The following is a 24,547-nucleotide window of genomic DNA, read 5'->3' as shown; positions in this document are numbered from 1 at the left end:
TAGCACGGAGGAAGGAGCCTTTCCCCAGGCTCTGCTTTCCAGGGACGTGCAGTTGCCAGTAGCTATCAGCAGAGGTCTTCTCTCGCACGCTTTAACACTTGTGCGGAAATAGCTGTCACTGCTGCCCCTGCCCTGAGCCCTCCCTGCCATTCTCTACTTAAAAATAGTGACAGCTAAAAAAGCCACTTGTTTTTACCACACACGTGGATATGAACTGGGGCATTCAACAGTACTAAACCACAACTCTGATTAACCTTACTGGAGCATTTGGCAATAAGGTCTATTATCATTTTCTTCCACGATTTCTAAACCAACGTTGCCTTGAATTTGTTCCACCTATGTTTGGGCCAGTCTTAATTGCAAAGAGATTTCTTTCTTTTTTCTGCAAGAAGTTTTTTTCTTGTTTTGTACGGTAAGGCAAGTTTAATTAACTACAGGCAACACTTCTATGTTGATTCTTTACATAATACTTCAAAAAGATCTCCCTGTTGCATTTTTGCTTACTTGTACTTTCAAATGAGTCTGCTATTTTTAAAGAATTCTATCTTATTTACATGCAAATAAAAAATAAGGAAAAATACCCAGAAAAATAAAGTTATGTTATGTAGGAACTAAAAGAATGTCTTAATTTGCAAAACAATTTTCCTGTGTTTCAATTCTAATTCAATAGATGGAAAACATAGATGGAACAGAAAAATTCACAATTATAATTATTCACTGTGGAGAGATCAATCTTAACCTGGCATTATGTTCAGGACATGCATTTCACTGAACACAAGCAATTTCTGGAAAATCATTAGAGGCATCTCAGAAAATTATTATATGTGCAAAGTGCAAAGGGGAAACAGTTTTGAGAAACAGCCTTGGCTGGCTGATTCCAGTGGTTTCATTTCAGCTACAACAATCTAAATCAACAAGAAATCTGTTCTTCAGCTTGGCTCATACTGGATAGTTTTGTGCTGAACACCTATGCAGCAGCATCAGTTGCATTTCTAAAATTTCAGTGGTGAAGAGATGTACTAAAAATTCCCTAAGCGTACTGTCCCCTACGGTATCTTGGCACTTACTAGCAAGATTTGATGATAAAGGACTTAACGTGAATTTTCCTCTTTAAACCTTGGAAAAATTCTAGGTTTATCTGGAGGACCAATGTGGAAAACTCCAGCAAGACAGACTTGGAAAGGGAGATGGGCAAGACTTCAAGCCGCTGAAGCCCCTGGTGTAGACGCCAGGGCTGGGTGCTCCCCAGAACAAGGGTCCAGCCACAGGCATTTGAAGTCTTTTGGGCTGATAGTAGCCTTGCCTGCCCCTGGGCAGCAACAGCTTGTATGAGCCAAGCACACCCTCCCACGTGTGCTAAAAGGAGAACTTCTTACACTTTTAGGAAGTCAAATTTGTTCCAGTGGAACTAAATAAAGACCAAGATTTGCACAAGGCTGCTTAAGGAGCGTGACAGGAGTAAAATACAAGAAGGAACAAACTGCATCCTCTGACATACAATATATTCTTTTCACATTTGTGTAAAGGTCTTTAAAAAACTTTAAAACAGACCAATTTGCAGGGCAGTTACCAGAACTTGATTTCCTTGCCTGCTTACGAGATATTCAAAAAAAGCTAGGCCTAAAATTAGGGCTGCTCTATGCTTTAAGAGGGCGTTAGCATAATTAAAACTGAAAGTCCTCTAGTGCAGATGCAATAATGTCTAAGTGCATCTACTGGCAGAGCTTATTCCAGTCCAGTGGAGCAAAAGAAGCTTTCCCAGAACCATGTGCCCTGTAGCAGTGGAAAAATATCTACCCAAAGGGCTCTTACTGTCTCCAAGCAAACAACCAACCAAAAAATAAATAAATCAAATCACTATTTTTTCTAAATTTCACACTTTGAATATACAGACTCAGACACCTAAATTTGGGGTCTGAGTTTCATGCAGTCTGCACTTTCAGCAATTCCCCCTGGCTCGATCAAGTTTGGGACCATGTCTTCCAGCCAGGCTGTGCAGCACGCAGGTATGGAGCAAGAGCTCTCCTCTCACCTTTTTGATAGCTCAGCTATCAAAGCAACCCTTAATAATCCCGACTGGCGTATCATCACCCACTGAGGCATTTAATAGTCACTTTCAATAGCCATTTAATAATCCTTGTTCAACCTCAGGCCATTTGGGAGCAGGGAACTAGTTTCCTTACACTTTACGTGCAATTCTTGGAGAAGGGAAAAGAGAATTGTATGGAGGGTTGCCTGTAACAGAAACCTAAGCACCCATCACAGCCTGTGTAAGAGCTATACATGGTTTTGTGTAGGGGGCAGTCAGAATGGTCGTCCTGGAGCATCAACACAGACGACGTACTGCAGCACTCCATCTGTGCTGCTGCAGGAGTGTGCGGCACCAGCTGCGCCACTCACGGGGCCAAGGCACTCGCTGGACCTACAAGGGGGCACCTCGCCTGCTCACAGGTTGTGCCTACAAATGAAGGCAGAGCCCTCTGAGACCTGAGCCTCTGTCACCTCAGGCCAACAACCACCATGCTGAGCTGCACCTGCAGGTCTGGTTGCAGTAACCGCCTTGCGAAGCTATTTATTATCCAAACCAAGCACCCAGCCAAGTCCTCTGAGCTAACTGCGCTCTTGCTGACCCTCCTCTGTTTACAGAAGCAAATGCAAACACAGCTTTTAAACAATCACACACCAAACGGTGATCAGCAACAGGTCCTGCTGGTTCCTGTACTCCAACACGCTCCTGGTGAAGGGAGGCTCACCAACTTTTAGCTACGCATTTTTGGGGGGAACGTGCTGTGGTGTTTCTCATAGAGCAGGCTAAACACGTTTGCAGTAAGCAGAAATACGGTGTACAGAGGTGCCTTTTTAGCCTATACTTCAACAGGGAGGCACAGACCTGGCTGTGCAGTGCTGCTGGGCTGGACACAGCCGATGCCAGGCAGCCAAATCCCAGCTCTGACAGCCTGGGTGGCCGGTCAGACTAGAAGACCTTGTCCAGAATGGGACAAGTACATCTTCTGCTTGGCAAGGGAAGCTGAAGGTACTGCTGCTACAGGAGTCTTGGCTGAATCAGCAAAGCTGAAATGGGAACATTGCCCTTATAGCTTGGTTATGGAGAAGGCATATAAGGAAGGACACTCCTGCCCACCTTCCCCTTTGGCATCAAGGAGACCACTGCTAGCAGCCAGAGAAAAGGCCACGTGTAATTATGGCACTAAGTTAAGGCATGCATGTAAAGGTGATGGGTACGATTTTACAGTTTCATTTATTATCCTGTTTAGAGCAAAACATTCATAAAAGGAATGGGATATGATATAGGAAGTAGCCATAGGCAAAGTGAGCCTAAGTTATTACTGACAGGGTATATATACCATCAGTGCTTCCTGGGCAACATGACTAGTAATGGCCAGTAAGTGATCCAGAACAGGGAATGGTTAAGCTTTCTCAACATGCTGAGAAACACACACGCTACAGATTGCTTGTAAACGTGTTTTGTCTTTAACTCTGAACATGAACATGCCTCACACTTGCCCTTGAGCAGAGTTTACCTAGGGCTTCAGTTCACTTCACCCTTTAGAAAGTCATTACAGAATTATTACCAATAATTACAAACTACTCAGAATCAACATAAACCAGGTATGAGTAGGAAGAAACAGTGCTTACTAGTGAGCAAGGACTGCACACACATCAAATTACAAACTAGAAATCTACCATAATTGATGAACCCAACTTACCTCCTCTGTGCTTCCATCTCATCTGGGGATGGCCCATTCTGGACCTGGCGCTGGGCAGCTGGACCTACAGAGAAAACAAGAGAATGCTACTGGGAAAGCAACCGACACTGACCTTTTCAATAAACACTTCTGAACAGGGTAGGAAGACACATGAGGTCCCGTCCCCAACTTGTGGAACTGGACCAAACTCCCCATAGTTAGTAATGCCAACTGTTTGGATCTCGGGCTTTGGTGTGATGCAGCTGCACACACACATATATGTCGAATATTTCAATAAGCAGACTTGTGGATGAAAGAATTTCAGAGTTTAAGTCAGTTACTCCTCTGTCATCAGCTAAAAAATTCCATCATGCCAAGCCTCAGCCATGTTCAGCACTGATTTGATCACAAGAAAACTACCTTTGCATAAAGACTCACAGTACCAAACAGAAGTCTGCCCTCTGCTTGGAGAGGTGGCTCAATGTAAGTGCCAGTGTTAAGGAGGATGTTAAGAAGGATGCCAGAGGATGAGGCTGCAGGAACCACAATTCTTTTTTGGCAGTAAATTATGTCGAAGTATAAAGGAGGCTCTAATGATCCCATCTTAATCTGGTACTTTGGCATGAATCTTCTCTTTCATCTAAATGCCCAGAAAAATGAGGCCTTGTGGCCAATTTGACTAGTGCTAGAAATGCAGAAGGAGCCTAGCACCAGGCTGCCGACACCACAGAAAACACAGGCTCCTTTTCCCTGTTGGTGCTGTTAGGGACCAACTGGATAGGTTTAAAACCAAGCAAATCAAACCAAATCAATTTGGAAAGCTGCTCGAAGAAACCTTTTCAGGGCAACTTTGCAGAGCATATCTAGAAGTTGGGATTACGACTTTTCATCATCTGCAGTTCTCTTGAGCTGATCTCACCTGCATAGCTGGCAGGTAAATAAGTAACCACCATAATCTGCCAACAAGCCCATCTTAATTTTCAGCATGAAGGAGCCGCAGTAAATTCAACAAGTTTACTTCTATTTTCTGTTATGTATGTGTACGTTAGCAGGATTAGGACTGTACTGAAACTAAATACATAGCCTCTGGTTGTAATGCATGGTTGCATAATGAACTCTGGCTTTAAAAATTGTCTGTGGTACAGCAAATACCTGATATATTCCTAGGGCAGACCACAAGGCAGTTCAGACAATGCTACGTGAAATTTTTTCCCTCTCTTCATGGAAATAATTTAATTTCACTCCTTTATTCACAGATGAGCTCTACCCGTTAATAAATCCTGATTGTTTATATATATATATATATAGAGAGAGAGAGAACCGTAGATGACTGTTTCAGTTGGCAGCATTTTGTTGTTATCATTTGGTCATAGTGTGAAATTGAAGCACATAAAGCTCATCATTATGTTTTGAAATTGCAAATTTCTCCATCTTTTCTACAGAAATGCCCTCCTCTTTGGACAGACAACTCCCCCCCCCCAAAAAAAAAAAAATCAGAAGAAGCTACTTACAACCTAAATAAGTAAAAAACCAACATTCAAAAACTCTTTACAGAAGCAGTGACAAATTTACAGATATTTTTATTTGTACATTAATTTAAAAAGACAGGCAATTTTTCAGATGCACAGGGTACATGATTGCATGGACCCCAAAATGCCCTAATTCTCTCTTGGATATCTTAAAATATGTAACAGTACTTTCTGAATAATGACTAATTCCTTTCTTTTACAGGTTGAGATTTCTTAGACATATCACCACACTGCAGCAAAACATTTGTTCCCATAAACCTTTTCCAAATTCATTTTTCTTCTCTTTTACTGGCTTCTATGCGTTCACTTTGCTTGGCATGATTTTCCTCTTTAAGTGCTTCAGAAGTGAAGCACTCCAAAAAACTAGACAAAAGAAGGCAAGCGTGGATAGAAGAGGAGGAGGAAGCTCTCTCAGACAAGAGGCAGAGGAGTAGAAGTTGATCAGACACTGCCAGCTGAGGACGAGCAGCGAGCTCAGTGAACTGGAAGTGATAGGAAGGGAGTTTGAGGGAAGCTGTACGTGGTGGTGTTGTGGGGTAAGAGGGTGTGCAGGGCAGTTACAGCCCTTGCTACCTGTGTCCCAGCTCTTCCTGCCAGCAGTGGGGAACACACCATTTCAGCACACGTTTTTGTAATGCTTGAGTTACCCACAGCCTTAAGAAATAATTCCCTCTTACAACCTCCCTGTGATCTTACTGAAACCAATCTTTCTTCTACGCTAATATGAAACCTTCATTTGCAAACCCTGAAGAAGAAGGTTAGACGCACCCTATTTTGGCGACCAAGATTTTGCTGAGACTGGCCAATACACTTAAAAGTCCAACCCAAGCTTTCAGGTCTATTCACTGCCAGAAGCACAAATGCTGCTAGATTTATTTCCAATCTGGAGCTGTGGGCAGACCCAGGCACACCACCACCTGATGTGAAGTCTGCAGAGCACTTCGCGTTGTGCAGTAGTGGAGCTCTGTGGCTCTCTCGTCCTTCAGCTTGCTTTTAGCATGCTCTGCTCAGAAATCGAACATGGGGACTATTTTTATGCTTGGTTTCATACATGTATGCTCTGTGGTGCACACAGAGCAGACATCTATTTGATGGAGTTTTTTTAAATTCAGGCGGACCTTTCTAGGTTCCACTTCTCTCCACCTCCTCAGGTATTTCCCAGACATGAGCAGACACGAGCAGTAGATGCTCTTGCAATGGCATCCTCATATAAATGCACACAAGTGGCACCACAAGCTGCCTCCGACCCTGCCAGCCTTTGGGAGCAGCAGCACGAAGAACAGCACTTCTCAGCACAACCAGGAGGCCGTTTTGCTCCTGACCCATCCACAGCAATCTTAGCTGTGGCGATCTACATTTTTAGCAACCTAATTAATGCAGGAGATACGCTGTGAACGTCCATGTTTCCTCGCTTCGTTGCTTTGTAATAATTAACTGCGCTTTATATAAGCATCTTGTGACTCAGCTCAAGGCAGATTTTGGGAACACACAGAAGTTTTCCATTTGCTTTTTCTCCTCTAGCTTATTGGAGAAGGTTTGCCAGCAGGATACTCTGGCTCTGCCCTTCCCTGCTGGCTCCAGGAGGGCAGCGGCACTGTCCCCACGGCTGGAGATGGTGAAGGGGAGCTCATGGCAGAGGGGCACCGCTTCACGGCGGGGTGACGGTGTCTGTGTGTTAGCGGCTGCTCCTGGCACCTCCTGCACCACTGTGCCCTGACACCCACCAGAGATTTACTCACGCTACAACTGCGAGCACCGCTGGCTGAGCGCATGCAAGCAAATGGCCAAACCTGGCCCATTTCCCTGAGCAACTGGTGGTTCTTCAGTACAGAAAACCCAGTGGGACCACCAGCAGATCTTTGATTCGTTTTATGCACCGGAAGCAGAGCAGGGGCTCTGCAAGCCCTATAGCCTTGTGGTGCTCACAGACCAGTGTGATGAACGTGGTGGGCTAGGGGAAGGGTCTAGGGCCAGCGCTGAATAGGAAATACAGCTGAGATTGAAAAATCACAGTCTGCATATGAGCAGAACATGATGGTTTTGCCTGAAATAAAACAGCAGACTATGGCAGGAAGAGAGGTGACAGACAGACAGATGCCTCTCCCTGCTGCTGGATCATTTCGGCTTGTACTTGGATTATGGGAAAATCAGGTTCAGGTCTGCCCCATCATCAGGTATGTCCTAGGAACGTGCCACAAACATTTGCTTATTCTGACCAGAAGAGATCATGCCAGGTTACAAGTTCCAGCAAAGCTTTTTTTTTTTTTTTTTTCCATAGAAATACTTCTCAATAAATTGGCATTTTTTGATGGAAAAAAAATGTCAAAAATATTTCCAACCGATCCACCATGGCAGGGCACTGAGCTGTGCTACTGCCAGCTACTGGTGGCCACCCTGCAAATCCTCTCTGTTATCCAGAAAGTGCATTTTGGTTTCTTCACCACCATCTCCCCCTTCTCCTGTGCAGGTCGGAGGGGCATTACCTGCTCCCAGCAGTGCTGCTGCCCATCGGGCAGCCCAACAGTGCGATGGGGATGTGAAATCAAGCGGGCTCAGGCTCTGCTCTGGCAGGATGGGGGAAGTTTTCTGCGAAGCATCGCTTCCCAGCGCCCACAGCCGGGTGTAATTTTAGCTCCCTTGCTGCTGTTGGGCAATCTCGCTGCTGCCGGGACTGTCAGCACTTTGTCCAGCTGCCCAGGAGACCTCAGCCCATCGCCGCAGGCGGGGATGCTGCTGTGTCACGTCAGCGTGACGCCCCGCCACGGGGTCTGTGTGGGGTGCAGGCGCCGGGGGTCTGCCCGGGGGGAAGCAGGACCTCCTGTGGTCCTGTTCTGGCTGTTGTGTGGGGACAGCAGGTCTTGGAGATGTCCTGGCACGGTCAGAGGCCACCAGGCAGCACCCACCAAGGCAGCCGGCGCAGGAAGCGGGCACAAGGCCGCTGTGCAGCGACACTGTGCTCAGACTCATTAGTAGAGACAATTATCCCGGACAAAACGCCAACCTAATTAGCCTAGATAAAGCACAAAGATAAAGCAGGGTGCCTGTACTGCTTCTGGGCCCCGAGCTGGTACGAACAGAGTTGGATGACACAGCAGGTCAGGCAGAGCTAAGTGCCCGTGGCCGGGTAAAGGGCTGCAAAGGGGGTTCACTGAGCTGCAGGCGGGCAGAGCCAGAGCCCCTCGTGTGTGCCACCGTGCCACCACAGTGTTTGTAACCCAAGTATTTGGGACATCTCACCTCATCTGACCTGCAACAGCCCACGGGTCAGAAACGCTGCAGAGAGCATCCTCTGAAAGGGCTGAGGCAAAGGACAGTCCAATGGGGCAGTTTTAAAAATGTTAATGCCATTAGTTTTTTGGTTTTTTTTTGTGGTGCTAGCCACGCAATAGAGCAGCTACAGCCCCGAACAGGACCCTGTTTGCTCCTCTGAGTCACAGGAAGCAGAGCGAGGGAACGCAGCCACCAGGCAGCAGGGCTGGGTCCAGCGCCACAAAGCCTGCTCTCATGGCGTGTTTACCTCGCTCCTATTAAACATTAACTCCAAACAGAAACAGTTTCAGAGAGTGTTATTCACAGGCAGGGTGCCTCCACAGCATTTGTAACAGAAGACATTAAACACCGTCTATAACATCATTTACACATTGACCAAACCCTTCCTCCAAGAACTGCAGAGGTTTACCAGCTTTAATGGGCTTCGCCAGCCCGGGGAGGGAGAAGTTAAATGCCTCCATCACACCCAGACCATGTCTGCACAAGTCAAATTTGTTTGCATCAATTTACCTACAGGTGAGACTTGCTACTGACACAGCTAAGGCACTCATTCTGATACAGACCGAATTAAATTCGGTTTGACCTGAGGCCAGAAGAGCGCGGTGAAATGAGCATTTCCAGGCCTGTGCCAGCAAGAAGCCCTCCCCTGGCTCCCTCCCGTGTGCCCCGGTGGCTGGCAGTGCTGCCAGCCTGCGGCAGTGAAAAGTCAGCATCCCCTAAAAGCATCCCCCAGCAATGTTGTACACAACCTCGTCTTACCTCGTACTACACTGAATTGTAGGAACTGCCCGATTAACAGATCTGAAAGGTGCCTCTCCCAATATTTCAACCGCCTTACCTTCATCTTTATCCTTTCACCTGTACAGGTTTACAGATTACCTTAATCTAACATAAAGCAGGCCTTACTTAAACTGAAAGGAGGGCGTGAGCACAGGGGGTCTGTATGAACTCCGTTCATTCCAACTACAAACTGATTTCCCATTCACTGGTGGAACTTGCTGGTGTAGATAAGGTTTGAGGACAGTGCCAAAGCTGGAAAAACAAGCCTGGTATTTAAAACGGGAATGCCCAACCCTAACAGTAGTTCACACCTCCCACAAATTAACAGGTTAACGAGTTAAGCTGCCTCAGTAGCAGGTGTGTGCACTGTGCGCAGTCTTTTTGTAAATTTTCTGTTAGGGAAGTCAACAAATGGGAGTGCAGGGCATGCTCGTGCATGCTCGACAAGCCTGATGGGACAAAGGGGATGCAGAGAGGAGTCACCTGATAAAACTGCCACAAGAGATCCCGTGCTGCAAGACAACAAGAAAGAAACCCTCTTTGGTGCACCAGGAGCGCTAGTGAACAGAGCAGCATGAAATCAGCGTGCCTTTGAGTCCACTGCTCAAGCTGTTAATTCAACTATTTTGCATGAAATGTGATGGTAATTGTTTGATCCGGTATGTTTATCCATCATGGCACTGGCATTGTATTTATGAGCTTTCATGCTGGTGTCTTGATTGAGATGGGAAAGAAAAGCTTATTTTTTTCTGAATGCAATAAAAACCTTTTTTTTTCTTTTTCTTTTTTTCCTGAATGTAATAAAGATGATTCGGTGCTAAAGCAGCTCCTGTAGAAAGCACCTGTGCTCTGACAACAGGGATCGTATTTAATATGTAAAGGGCATGGCTCAGGTGCACTTCATCTCAGCAGCAGTGCCTTAGCACAGGAGCACAGCTTGGGTTACCTCTCACGTAAAAGATAGCTCCAACAGCTTTAAAAGAAATTTATAAATACCTAGAGGTGACTGTGCGAACAGGAGGCATTCCAATGAGGTGGCTCCAGGGCTATCAGGTCAGCATCTCCCTCGCTGTTTAAAAGCTGCAGGAGCATTTTTGCCTTAACTCACACCTTTCCCTGTAACTCAAGTTTCCACTCGACCTTTAAAAACTTGCATGAAGAAACGGAGTTACTCCATTCTGCGCAAAAGCATGAGCACGCCTGGGCTGTGTGCATGCCACTAGAATAGCACGAGCTGGAAAACAGAATCTGCAGTTCCCTGGGCAGAGGGGATGGCAAAGCCGTGGCTTTTCTCTCAGGAAGCTTTTCCACCAGCAGACCCTGTGCAGCACCGGCTGGGAATGGGTGAGCCCCACTTGGCTCTCCTACAAGCAGAGCACAGCCAGCAAGACGAGCACGGGGAACAGCCACACAGGTCGGGGAAAGGTGGCACTGGAGCATCCCAGGAGGGTTTTGTTTGCTGCTCTGAGCTCAGAGCGAGAGAGAAATAATTCAGTGACTGCTCCATTGTGCGCTAATGACACGGAGGTGGATAAGCCAGCCAGCCACCTGCTACGGCAGCACTGTGAGCACCTCCTTCCTCCGCAGGGGCTGCTGGCCTTGTTTCCAGGGGAGCTTCATCATACACCAGCATCCTACTCAGCCAGGGACTGATTGCTTCTGGTATGGGAACTGGCTCTGAAAAATTGGTGTGTGCATGGAAAGCTATGGGACTAATTCCCATTTTTTTTTTTTGGAGGAAATAAAGGCGACGCTGAATTTCTGAGGGGGTGATTCCAGTGTTGTCAGCTTCGTAACCACAAACAGGGGACATGCGGGGACAAATGGCAATCAGTGCCAGAATTTAAAAAGTCACACGTAAAGTTAAAAGTGATGAGACTAGCTAAAAAAAAGTAAAAAGTATTAAGTAAAACCATATCTAAACAAGCCCACAAAGACTGCTGTTCTTTTTTATCTTTCTTTTTCCTTTTATAGTTTTTACAAGGTACATCAAGCCTACTTTCCTGCACATCCAGGTTTGAAATTAAGGTTTAGATTAGTTTATAAACTCTCATGTCTCTAGGCTGCAGTGAAGCTTTAAGAAAAATGCCAACTATCATAAGACCTTTGTTAAAATCAAGAGGATTAGCGATACTACAAAGCTGTCACCCTACTGCCACTGCATGGGGGTCTGGCTAACTCCAGCGCCCAGTCAGTAGACGCTACAAGGAAGCCAAGGGGACAAATCAATGTCCTCCGTCATATGACATATTACAAATGAGCAAGAGTGCGACCAGGTGTGTATTTGCACATGAACACATGCATATGCCTGCTTATACACACATCATACTTACAATTCCTTTCATCAAATAAAAAGCAGGAATTTAGTCCTTTTGGGGGACAAATTAGATCTCTGAAAACCTCTGAAAGGAAGAAAGAACAGAGCCACTGACATGTACAGGAGTTCAATCAGCTGATATTTACACACTTGGCTTGTCAAACATCATCTCTAGTTTTGTTTAACAGTAAGACTTACAACACATTAAATTAGAAAAACCTATATACTTAGTGTAGCCCGGTGCAGCACCCAGGGAGCCTGGAGCACCACGGTCTGTTCTTGGCCCAATTCCACGTACAACCTTGCAAGGCAAGTCTCTCTGTTTTTCAAGTGTCTCCTTCTTTCTTCACTCTCCAGTGAGACAGTAAAGTCCCCAGGGCAGGTTTTTAGTGTGCACTTCTGCACCATGGAGAACAGCAGGGCCCGCAGCCCCATACGTGCATTGAAGCAACACGTACACATAGAGAACACCACATCATAAACACACGGCTTGCATCTAGTTAATGGTTAAGATCCAGACAAGATCCATTTTAGCAAGATTTAAAACCCACTGCTGCTGTAAGCCAGCCAGGATGGACATCGGTACCTGGACAGAGTGCTAGAAGGCAGGGTATTTTTCTACAAAACACAGCTAAATGAGGATAAATTGGGGGATTTACGGAAAAACGTGAAAAAACAGCATTAGCAATGGATAGTACTCCTTGATAATAAAAGCATGAACCTAATAAATTCAACAGAAAACCAAAGGAATTCAAATAGAGCACCTGATCCTGTTCACACCACCACCAGAAGCCAAGCTCTTGGCTTGAGGGCAGCAGAGGCCGCAGTAGCTGCGAAGGCCCGGAGTGAACCCACCCGTCCTCCATCCTCATGGCCCAGCCCTGCGTGACCCTGCGAATCCTCACGTCCAGGCAAACTAACAGGAGCTGACAGTCACAGGCAGGTCTTCAGGGAGGAAAAATAGGTAAACAGCCAGGCAACCACAGCAGGTATAAATCGCTGCTCTTGTTAGCTGTTTTTTAAACTGGTATCTATTCCATGAGTATAGATGCCATTTATTAGCAAGTAAAGACAGAAGCAATCCGACATGTTGACTCACGAGTCACCGTCCCATATTCCCACTGTAATGACTTCTCCTGATTTAAGAGCCCTGACTAACGCCGGCATCATCTGAACCTAATGGCTGATATCTTTCAAACACAACTCAGCATCCTACTGCCCCATTGCCGGAATTAAAAACACGCAAAAGACAAACGATCAATCGATGCAATGCAACTGCAAGCCGTTTTCCAGAGCGAATGGCTGGCAGCGCAGAACATCTCCATGCAAAAAAAGCCCAGCATCCACAAAAGACAACCCGCAGCGTGCCTCAGCTCCCTTCCCTTCCCGGCACGACTCCCGCCGGCGCACAGCATGCAATGGCCAAGGCGCGCGAGGCCGCGGGGAGCTCCCTGTCACCTACAAGACATTCTGCACAGGACGACGCAGTCACAGTGGCAGAGGCAGAAGCAGTGCCAGATCCATTCCCTGCTGACCATAGTACGGCAGCACGCTCCTCAGCGCGCTCCTCTCCGTGCCGTCCTCATGCCTGGCGCCCACTGCCCGCCCCGCGGCAGGCCGGGTTTCACCACCTGTAATCTATCCGCCACGGCACACTGCACCCGCACGCTTCAATATTTAATCGGGCCCCCTTCCTCGCCTATCGCAACGCTTTGGGGTGCCCGGATGCCAGACTTCATTGTCTGACACGTTGTCTGGGCAAGAAGAAGCACCCCTGAAATAATACTGTGAAAGGCAGAGAGAAATTGCATTTTCTGCCCCCTGCCCCTGTCAGAGCACCATAGGCTCGCATACATGCAAGTAATTACTTTTGCAAGTAAATGCAGAAGTGTGAGTAAGGATAAGAAGAAAAAAGTTAGCTCGTAGTGGGAAAAACTGACTGGAAATGAACATGCAGGATGAAGGGCACTTGTTCGGTGGAGCTGCTGAAGTCAAAAGGGTTTCACCAGCGATGAATGCAGAGCACTAGTTTTAAAATGTAAGTGTGAACATGCCGGATTCAGAAATAAATATGGATGGCTTAAGATCCCCATCTCGTCTCTTTCAGTTCTTTTCATCAGTCCATCATTCTTGATCTCCTCTGATCTCAGCACTTCTCTTCCTTTCTGCTTTGTCTGCTAGTCCCTTTCCTGTTCGTTATTTAGGCACAGCGGGTCTCACAGAAGGCAATCCAGTGGAAGTTAATGGAAAGTTTGTACGAAGAGGCTACCCTGAATATTTATTCCCTGTCATCTTTGCCTTATCACTAGTTCTTTGATCTGTCCCCTTCCCTTTGTCTTGCCTGTGCGTTATTCTGTGTAGCGGTGACTTCACACAGCCCACGCCTGCGCTCCTCAAGCAAATTCACAGCTGGCCTCGGGCAAGTTTCTCCATAGCCCCAGTGAAACTACTCGGCTTTAGACTGATCAACGTTATGACCCACTGAACGTAGCAGGTAAGTCCTGTATCTGATATCTCATTTCTGGAATATGCTGAATAGAAACTTGGTACAGTCAGAGCAGGTGAAACCCTCGGTGGAGGCAGGTTCCTGCCTACCTTGTGATATATCAGAGCCACTCCTACCCTTCCGAAATGGTACGTACTCAGCACACCTGAGCAGTCACCCTCTCCCTGTGCCTACCTCCTGCAAGGTTAAAACAGTCTGAGAACGTTCGAGTGATACGCAGATATTCTAATAGCAAAACTGCTTATCACAGGTTTTCTAATGCTCCCTGCTATGAATTATTTATGTCCCATTTTACAGTATCGATACCTCTCGGTTATGCTCCGCTATCAGATGCAGCGAAACAAGTATTAACTAATTAATAGTTGAGACAGCAAAAACTTTGTTAAGAGCAAACTATCTTTTTCACTATGGCACATGGATGATGTAAATTCTACCAGCATACACCCAGTGTTTCCTGCCTGCTGGCTTATAATGCCGGGAGCAGTACATCAGGAAACAGAAATATACTGAGTGTAAATTCAGGTTCCCATGGCCATAAATGCCAAACCTTTTGCAATTACTTTCTGATGGTTAAAAAAAATAAAAATATATAAATTTAATTCAACAAAATAGGCATTAAAATAATAAAGCTATAGACAGTTTTATCACCAGGACTCAGTTTTTTCTAAACAAAAAGGTATGTTCAAACCACTGAATTCATGGTTTTGAAGGTACTCCAAATGCTTTTTGTTCTCCTTTGCTTTCCTCCTGCATCTTGTGATGAAGGGAAGCATCTGACTGGTGTAAAAAATCAGCTCTGACACCAAAGCACAGACATACCATCACTGTTGGGACCACCTGCCCGTTCAAATAAAAACAGTACTACACAAGTGTAGGCAATTAAAAACAATATTCCCAGCTAGGGAGGCATTCTGTAAACAGAGATGTACATCTCCACTCTGTCGTAGGAATGCATTCAGCGCTTATTCTTTCTGCGACTTATTCGGCCACGAGTGTCAGCTACCCTATGTTTTCTATACTATTATACTTAACTCTTACACACTAAGAGTTTGGTTGCTAACGAGTTAAATATACTCATGCGTAATAGAAAGATGAAAAATCCCCTTCAAGGCCAAGCCACATCTCAGTGATTCTCAGACTGATCTGACAGAGATTAACAAATTCCTGCAGGTCCTCCTGCAGATTTACCACCTGAAAAGACAACGCGCTGCCAGCCAGGTCTGCCATTCCACCAGTACAGCGAGTGAGCTGGCATGCTTACTGCTCCCTCCACCTCATGTAATGCTTTGCAGATGTTGTGCACCTGAGGAGATTTCAAGTAGCAATTCACTTGACCATCTCTGACTCCTATATACAAAGCAACCTTGACCCTATTTCTGAGCATGAACCAATACCAGCTGGCTAAACGGCAAACTCTCCTTCAGCTAACTGCTCTTGTAATCCTTGTAACAGGAACTCAATTGTGCAAATTGCATTTTGACAAATATAAATCGTGACTGAGTCCATAGCAAAGGTTGAGAAATCGCTTGTGATGCCCCGCACTTACCTGGTGCAGTGGTCCTCTGAAAGGAGTTGTGCTAGAAGAATGCTTCTTTTTTTTAAACAGAAGCTGGATCTCTAATTCCACTATCCACAGCAGTGAAAATAAAGGACAGCTCTGATCCTGCAAGTGGGAGCAGGCAGGCGGGTGGCTGTCCTACATGAAGCTTACTGCAGGAAGACCGTAATTATCTGAGCACCTACTGATTGTATCTATTGATTGAGTGCACAGAAGCCAATATGCTGCTGATATAACTGGTGTCATTTTATTTTCTGTACATTTTGCCCTTAATTGAAAAGGCTGCTTTCCCTTTTTATTCCTAATACCTATTGTCTATGCTTTGGGAGCCATTTAACAATGCATTAGACGGCTAAAAACACGGAGGCCATGCCAAAACTAAATAACACTATCAAGTGAACAGAGTGCTTGGTTTTATGATTTTAGAAGCATCTTTATATCCAGTGGCACCAGAGAAGGTCTGTACTCTAAAGTGCTCTGGAAAACACTCAAGAAGGAGAAGGATAAACTTGTAGGTTCCTCAGCTGGGCAAAATACACTAAAAAAGCCATTGTCATGCCATTGACCAGACCATTGTAGTCCTGTAGATGGAAACCAGTTTCTTTTATTGAGGATCGCTGTCAGATGCTTTGTCCTACCTGTAGAAGCTGCTTACACTGAACCAGGTTTAACTCGTGCTATTGCCTTTCTCTGCTCTCAACCTCCACTTCCATCATCACTTCCAAAGGACTCCTGGCCACCGTGCCAAGGGGAGCCGAAGTTTCCCAACAACACACCACGCACACAGGATGACTGTCACTCTACAGACACTGCATGCACACACCCAGCAAATCGCCTGGCATGAGACTGCACGGAGCATGCAAGACATGGGACAAAGCACGCTGCTCATCTCCACGTGCTGTCTCTCTGGAGCTGCTCCCTGCAAGAGACCTTGGCTGAGCCCGTACTGAGCTGGGACTCCTGCTGGGACTCCTGAATTTCTGCCTGCAATACGGGCACAAGGGAGTGAGCACGGCCCATGAAACCAGCATGCAGCCTTCATTTCTTACATGGACAGCGCAGGTTCAGGAGCCTGAACTGAGACTCACCCACAGCAGTGAGAAGACCACAAGGCACGGCATCTATTTTGGAAATGGGCTCACATATTTCCAGTTAAAAACAATTTTTAATAGAACGTGAAGTTTCCACCAAGAATTCGAGAGCACAAACCATTACAGGCAGATGTGTCTCACAAACAGCCCAGAAAACCCCAGTCAACTCAAAGCAAAGATTACAGCTAGAAGAAATTTATCTGTGTTGGAGTGCCTTGTAGTGACGCCATTCTCTAACACTATCCTATGATTAAATCATGTCTGTGTTTTGGGTACTAAACTAAACTAGTTTTAAAAGACATGCTTGCACTGTACACGTTTTTTCTTTAGAGGGTACTGCTAGGGGCAAAGCACATGCAGAGGAATAATGAAGACTGGTCAGTCATTTCTGATGACAAAGTGGCCCTGCTTGCAAGCTACCTAAGCTGCTGCACGTCAGAAGCCCACAGTACAGTAACAATTCAACAGTCACTAGTAACATACCCTGATTACAACATACTGTTTTCTTAATTGTCTTCTATACAGAATTTCAGCTAATTTAACTGATTGGAAATTTTGAAGCCTGTGCTACACAGCTATTAAGGATATTTGGTACAAAGGAAGTGTTGGCACGGATTCCATAGTTCTCAGAGGGCTCAACTTTAATTAATTTAAGCTTGCAAATTGATTATGATTCACTTGAAAATGTTCAGAAAGTGCATTCTGTTCCCGGAGAGGAAGAGCAGCCATTTCGGGGCACATTGGGATGTATGTTTCACAGGAGGCAGAAAGCCCCCAAGAAAACCTCCAAACCTTCCTAACTCTGGTACAGAGGCTAGCAAGAGCAAATCAGAAATACTTCAGCTTTGCAAACTTCTGGCTGTGTCACCAGCTGTCAGTGCCAGTCTTCAAGAGTTATAAATCCTCCTCTGGTGGTGTCCCTCCTCTGATCAAAGGAGAAGCCTGGGTCTGACTCCACTCCTAACTTCCAGCCCTGTAAATACAGCTGGGATGAGTCTCATCCTCAGAGGCAAAGCCACAAGCTCTACCAAAATACCCGCAGATTCAGGGAGGGTTTAGAAACCTGAATATCACTCCGCATCTTGGCTCGCCAGCCTGCTCGCTGCCCATGAGTCACTCCTGGGTGCGCCTGTCCTCCATGAGCAGAGCAGAACAGAGCGAGCCTTGCACTGCGAGCAAACCTCATTGCCATTGGTAACAAATACCCGCCTGGCTCTGCCTCAGCATCCCCCATGGGACTTCTCCTGAATGAAACAGGCTTCCCCCGCCTCGTCGGTGCCCTCAAGGAGGAGGTTTACTCATCGCACCACTTTGGTGACGAGCTCTCTGTCCTAATATCTGGCTTTCCCTACTGAGAGGAGGCTGGCGTGGTACGTGGTTGTGAGACAACAGTGACACAGTGCATACACGTTCCCTCCCAGCTCAGGAAAGCAGGACTTCCCAGAACGGGAGTTAAAAATAGCTGGTTTGCCTCGGAGGGTGTATTCACTTTGAAACACAGAGAACAAGTCTTAGCTGCCACCTCTAATAAGGCGGGCATCTCCGGCAGCCTGCTCTCTGTCAGAATCACTGCTGCCCTGCTCTTCTGCTGCTTCACTTCTTACCATTCAAAACCGCAGGTGCTTTGCATTACAAGGAGAAGTTTGGAGGCAGGGAGAGCAGATATGGCATTCTAAATTACATTATAACCAGCCTTATTCACACCAAAATGGCTCTTCAAGGTCATTTCCTGAGCTCTGTTGCAGCTCTGCCTTTATTCCCACATTTCTGACACCAGTGCTGTTTCTGTACCCGAGCACCCCGTTAGCCCCATGCCGTGCCATTTACACAGACGCAGAGCAGACGGGCCACATCCTGCCCGCTGATGATGACAGGACAGGCCAGGCTGGAAATCACGTCCCAGCATCAGCCAGGAAGGTGCCCGAGCTCTGTGCTCCCCAAGGCCAGACGTGTCCCCCCAGCACGGTGTTTTGGTGGCCATGGCAATGAGCGAACCAGGAACGCCTCAGTGGGGAGCAGCAGGTTCTCTATCGCATGCGGTTATTAATATCATGGCTTTGCAATGTGTATGTTCTAGCACAAACAGGGCATTACCTTCTTGTACACAATCTGTGGGCAGAACACCCTAGGTCTGTGCTGTACGAGGAGGTTAGAGTAGTTGCTTTAATGGTCTCTTCTGGCTCTAAAATCCTAGGAATCCAACATCAGTGGTTATCGCTTTCTTACACCCAAGATCTGCTAGACTCTTCTGGTAATCCATTAAAGCTTAAAAGCCTGCCAAGCTGAGAAAATTATCGTGATATTTTACATTAATCCTTCCCCAGCCCCAAGTAAGCTTTGCCGGTTTTCTTCTGAGCAGCCTGAGCACAGAACAAGGTCGGGCTGCTCCTCCAGAGGCTCCTTATGGCCTCCACCCTCCCCGTGTGTCCGCTCTCAGGTATTCCCACGCCACAAAAGGAATTAGGAAGCTTTCCTCGTTCCCTGACATAGGCACAAGGACATCTTTGCAAGCCTGGAAGCCAGCGCCACACTTCACATTTCAACAGCAGCTGACACGACCAAGCAGGACCTACCAGGACTGCAGACAGCTTGCAGGTTCCCAGCGTGACAGCCTAAATAAGAGCTGCTCTGAACATCATTCATAATAAGGCTGAAAAATCAGCAATGTCCCACGCTTTTCTCGTGTGCAGAAGTGCCAAGCAGGAGATGGCGTTTGCTCTCTGGCTGCCAGGGATGGGACCCAGCTGATCCCCTCCCCCCAGTACAGCCAAACCCACCCGAGTAGCTGAGAAACGTGAGCAATTCTGCACCATGCTGATGAAGCTCCTCAACTACGTGTCACCCAAGCTGAACTGCAGAACGCAGCTGCCTGGCCTAGTTATCAAATGACCTGAAATCCAGCACCATCACCTGCCCTAACAGCTGGTTCATTGACGGAGGCGGCAGCTCCTGCCCGGCTGCTGGATCACGGCCAGCGATGGAGCCGGGGGCTCGGCGTGCACCCCTCATCATGGGGCTGCTGCTCCCATCCCCCGGGATGCTGTGGCCTCAAACTGTCTCGTGTTCTTGCAATCCTGCACGGCGACTCCTTCCTCTCCACGCTTATTTTTCATCTGGATCATTAAATAGAGATTGCGGGGACCTGGCACTTCAAAGGGGGGAAGGTAACGAAACGTCCTTCCCTGCAAACTAAAGTGAAGGCAAGGCCGGGTTTTGTCAGGTTTACTCCTTTCTACCTAGGCTGCTGCATAAATAATAAGCAGCACTAACAAATTCACTTCCTTTTGGAAAAGCAACCTATATAGGAGCACAGTACGCAACGCTTCAGTGATTGTACGAGTTACGTGCCCTACACAGGCAAAGTTAGGGAGCTAAATAACTTTGACAGATGTTATGAATTCTTTTTTAGGACTCACATTTATACACAGCAATACCTTCAGAAGTTGCTTTGATGTATAGCTAATTATATTTTTCTATTGCACTGACAAAAACATCTAGTTATGTATTAGTAAATTTTTACAACATTATTATTGCAAAACAGCTTCAGTGATATTTATTACTCCTTAATATTGAAATAAACAGAATTAAATATTTGCACTATATTTTAATATATCTGCTTTTGTGCTTCTTCTCCAATTAGGAATGAAGAGTGAAAGCTCTTTTATAAAAGACCAAGCCCTCAGCCACTCCTTCGAATCCAACAGACAGAGCTCCTAAACTGAACCTAGACCAGGATGTTTCCTGGGGTGATCCGGTTTGTTGGGTAAACGGCATTTCCCCATGCAATAGCTGATACCAGAAATGAGGCACACGCTTTCTTAACGCACTGTGTCTCAGCACTGGAAAGTCAATAGCTTCACAGTGCTAACAGTGCACCAAGGCAGCATCTGTTCCTTTTATTTTCCCATACCTAGCTGGTGGAAGTGTTGCTACATTATCCGTATGTGCACCAAGGTTTGGGCTGAACACATACATTGCTCTCTGTGTACTTCAACGTAGGCTCCAGAATCACATCTTTACTAGCAGAACATACTGTCAGGGAAAATAGAAACATGAATATTTGATTACAGACACATCAAAAGAATCTGAAATCGTATGGTACCAAGAGTTTAACTAAAGTATGCATGAGCAAGCAATGTAACTAATATTAAATGTACACTTGTATTTTTCTTGTTCTGCAGTGTCGTCTCCACATCTATGTGAATTAAACAAATTGAACCCCCCCAGTGAGCAACATCTGATCTAACTGTAGTGCAGAATGTTTCCCTAATGAATTTCAGTTCTCGTATTTTCTCCCACAAACAGTTATCATACTACTAAATAAAAGATTATTAATACATATGGTAATTTATATCAAGCCACTTATTTTGGCTTAATTATGAGAAAAGACTATGAAAATAAACATTTCTATTGATATTAATAAATATTTTATCTGTGGGCTGATGCCTTGGTTTTAGTCCTTAGATGCTGTTTGCTAGGTGTGGAGTGCTGACTCCATGCATTGCTGACATGCATGGTGCTGCTACTCCCTGTCAGGCAGCGATCATAATCTATGCCAGCAAGTCTCCATCTTCTAATCACGGGATTCCTGCTTGCTACGCAGGGATGCCCTCCAGCCTGCACTCCCATGAGCCAAGAGCTCCCATTAGACACACAGGGAGGAGTGCTGAAGATGAAACATCTTATTTTGTACGCACTCACATGCCTGCCTGATTTGGGACAACATGCGCGAAGTGGTAGGTGAAGACCCAGTTCTGCAAAGTGCTGAGCTCCACGTGAGAGGAGGCTGCATCCCATCCCTCCTTTCACTAGTAGGAGTCAAGAGCACATTCCTGAGATGTGTCGAAGTCTGCACCTTACTGTATCAACCCCTCCACAAGTCCTCCTTCCCATACACCTTAATCTTATCCTGAATTGTTCTAATATCTTGAAGATGTTGCACGAAAGCCTTTTCTGAAGCTCCTCTTTCATTCACTAGCTGTGCTTGAGCAGAAGCAGGAACACTGGTGTTGACATGTGGACAATTTAAAATATCCTGAAGAACAGATTGGTTTATATCTCTTTTGCACCTTCTTGAGGCATTCGTCAGGTCCATGGCTGAGGTCAGACAGTTTAATTTTGTCCTATGATCTGTTTTTAAAAAGTGCTTTTTTTGGCTGCACTATTAGAAGGTAATAATACAACAAACACAACTACTAACACAAAGTGTTTGGCAACAAAATCTTATTCATTCTCTGTGTAATCTTGAAGTGTTGCTCTGTGAACTACAGAAAGACTAGTGGGAAATGCCAGACGAGGTATTTTGTTTTCAGCTCTATCACAATGGACAGCTAATTAAATGCTTTACTAATAATAGTACTCTATGTTTGAGGAGATAAGCTTAATTACTTGTTGAATTTCAGTGAAGTTTTGCAGACTTTTCTGCATACTCCTGATAGCATAAAACAGATAAAACAACTTCTGTTTAACAACACAATTTGTTCTCTTTTCTATTTTTCTAGTTTTGATTTATCTTTAATGAACATAAAGTGTCACTGATGGAAAGAAATAAAAGAATCTAGGATTTCTTAGTAAAAACTCCCTTACTACATAAAAAATATCTGTCAGGTCAACACAATAACAGCAGACACTCATCACATAAAACCCTCAAGAGATGTCAGTGGAAGTTCTTCTGTTGACTTAGGGAGAAACCAGAGTATACCTATGACTATTGTAATTAAAATATCATGTTCGCAATTTGAATGTGATCTGTGGCACCTGCAACACTGTAAAATTCATTATTTTCAAAAATAAACTATATTCTATACTCACCTGGACAAGATATTTTAAATCCTGGCCTGAGAGGAGGACAGCTGAGAAGAAAAGCAATATAAATGTTCTCTGTCTCACTGCTCGTGACTTACCTCAGCATCTGTAACACTGGGTCCAGCTCCAGACCCCTAATACATGAGAAACATGGACAAAGTGTCATAGTCCAATGAAGATGGCTGGGAGCTACAAAGGGCACATGAGGAGAGACTGGAGGAACTGTCTTTTTCAGCTTGGAGAGGAGAAGGCTGAGGAGTGATCCTAACGCTGGTGTCAATGGCCAAATTAGTCACGATGGGAATGGCACAGCTCTGGAACAAGGGCCTGGCAATGCAGAGGATTCTGCATCCTTGGAGATGCTCAAAACTCAATGGGACAAGGCTCTGAGCAACCTGATCGAAGTTTGAACTTAGCCTCGCTTTAAGCATGTCCCTGGACCAGGTGATCTCCAGGAGTCCCTAAATAATTCTGCCTGATGACAGTGTGGAAATTAAGGAAGTAAATATCACTAGTCTCCATAACGTCTGGAAAGCAAATAAAGGAACTTCGTCTGACCATGGCTTTCACTACAAAATGAATTATCGGCTGATACCCTGGGGTCTGCTGAGCAGTTTCTAAATCTTAATTAAGATAGTTACTTCAAAGATAATTCAACATTTAATACCTAGGAGTACATACTATTCTCCTAAGTGCTTTCTTGAGTTTGAGCTCCACTGTTACAGATGACCTCAGATGAAAAAAGGGTCCAAAAAGAAGGATGTTGACTTAGTATTAAAATTCCCAGCAGCACAAGATCCCTAAAAGACATAATGCTACTCTATATGCTACAGCAAATTAGTCAAAGCCAAAAGGTTGGTGTTCATTTAATAATGGGTAATTTCATGAGACTGTGACAGCTCAGGAACACTGTAAACTTCAAAATTCCCAAATGAGGTAAGTGAGCTAAACAATGACAATTCCTCCAGTGCTACTCTACTCTTTCTGTGCCAAGGAAGAGTTCTAGAGGAAAGGTTATGATTGTGCAGGGTCCTGCACCTAGGGAGGGTTAACCCCAGGCACCAGTACAGGCTGGGGGTACAGACCTGCTGGAAAGCATTCCTGTGGAGAAGGACCTGGGAGTCCTGGTGGACAGCAGGCTGACCACGAGTCAGCAATGTGCCCTTGTGGCCAGGAAGGCCACCGGTACCCTGGTGAGCTTTGGGAAGAGTGCTGCCAGCAGGCCAAGGGAGGTGATCCTGTCCTGCTCCTCAGCCCCGGAGAGGCCTCGCCTGGAGCACTGTGTCCAGTTCTGGGCTCCCCAGTGCAAGAGGGACATGGAGCTGCTGGACAGAGACTAGCGGAGGGCTACGAAGATGATCAGGGGATTGGAGCATCTGTTATGAGGAAAGGCTGAGAGCGCTGGGCCTGCTTCGTCTGGAGAAGAGGAGGCTGAGGGGGGATCTTATGCAAGTATCTAAAAGGAGGGTGTCAAGAGGAAGGGGCCAGACTCTTTTCAGCGGTGCCCAGCAACAGGACAAGTTGCAACAGGCACAAACTGAAACACGGGAATTTCCGACTGAATATGAGAGGGCATTTCTTTACTGTGGGGGTGACACAGCACTGGCACAGGCTGCCCAGAGGCTGTGGAGTCTCCTTCTCTGGAGATATTCAGAACCCGCCTGGATGCCACCCTGTGCAATGTGCTCCAGGTGACCATGCTTGACAGGGGGTTGGACTAGGTGATCTCCAGAGGTCCCTTCCAACCCCAGCCACCCCGTGACTCTGTGCCTGTGATCACTCTTGTTATTACAAGGTGGTTCTGGTTCAGGTAAGAGCCCGTGCTGCCGAACTACACCCATACTTGGAAAGGAAAAGAAAAACGTAGAGCTAAAATGGACAGCGGTAGCAAAAGAAAAAGGCATGATGAAAAACAAAATAGCTGCTGGGTTAATGAAACCTGACTTTGAACCGCATAAATAAACGTGGCTACAGCTCCTTGCAG

General features: G+C 45.9%; 1 protein-coding gene across 7 annotated transcripts in view; it reads right to left on the bottom strand.

Moving 5' to 3' along the window:
* EVL (Enah/Vasp-like) overlaps window positions 1-24,547 on the bottom strand; it is a 146,761-nt gene that overhangs the window by 16,798 nt on the left and 105,416 nt on the right. For all 7 annotated transcript variants that reach the window (XM_080593207.1, XM_080593211.1, XM_080593205.1 and 4 more), the window contains exon 4: window positions 3,729-3,792. In XM_080593207.1, the coding sequence (XP_080449333.1) occupies window positions 3,729-3,792 (64 nt within the window). The remainder of the gene's footprint in view (window positions 1-3,728; window positions 3,793-24,547) is intronic.

The sequence above is a fragment of the Anser brachyrhynchus genome, assembly GCF_964034855.1.
Source record: "Anser brachyrhynchus genome assembly, chromosome: 5".
Lineage (NCBI taxonomy): Eukaryota > Metazoa > Chordata > Aves > Anseriformes > Anatidae > Anser > Anser brachyrhynchus.
The sequence above is the reverse complement of the archived record's forward strand: the minus strand, read 5'-3'. Positions and strand labels throughout refer to the sequence as shown.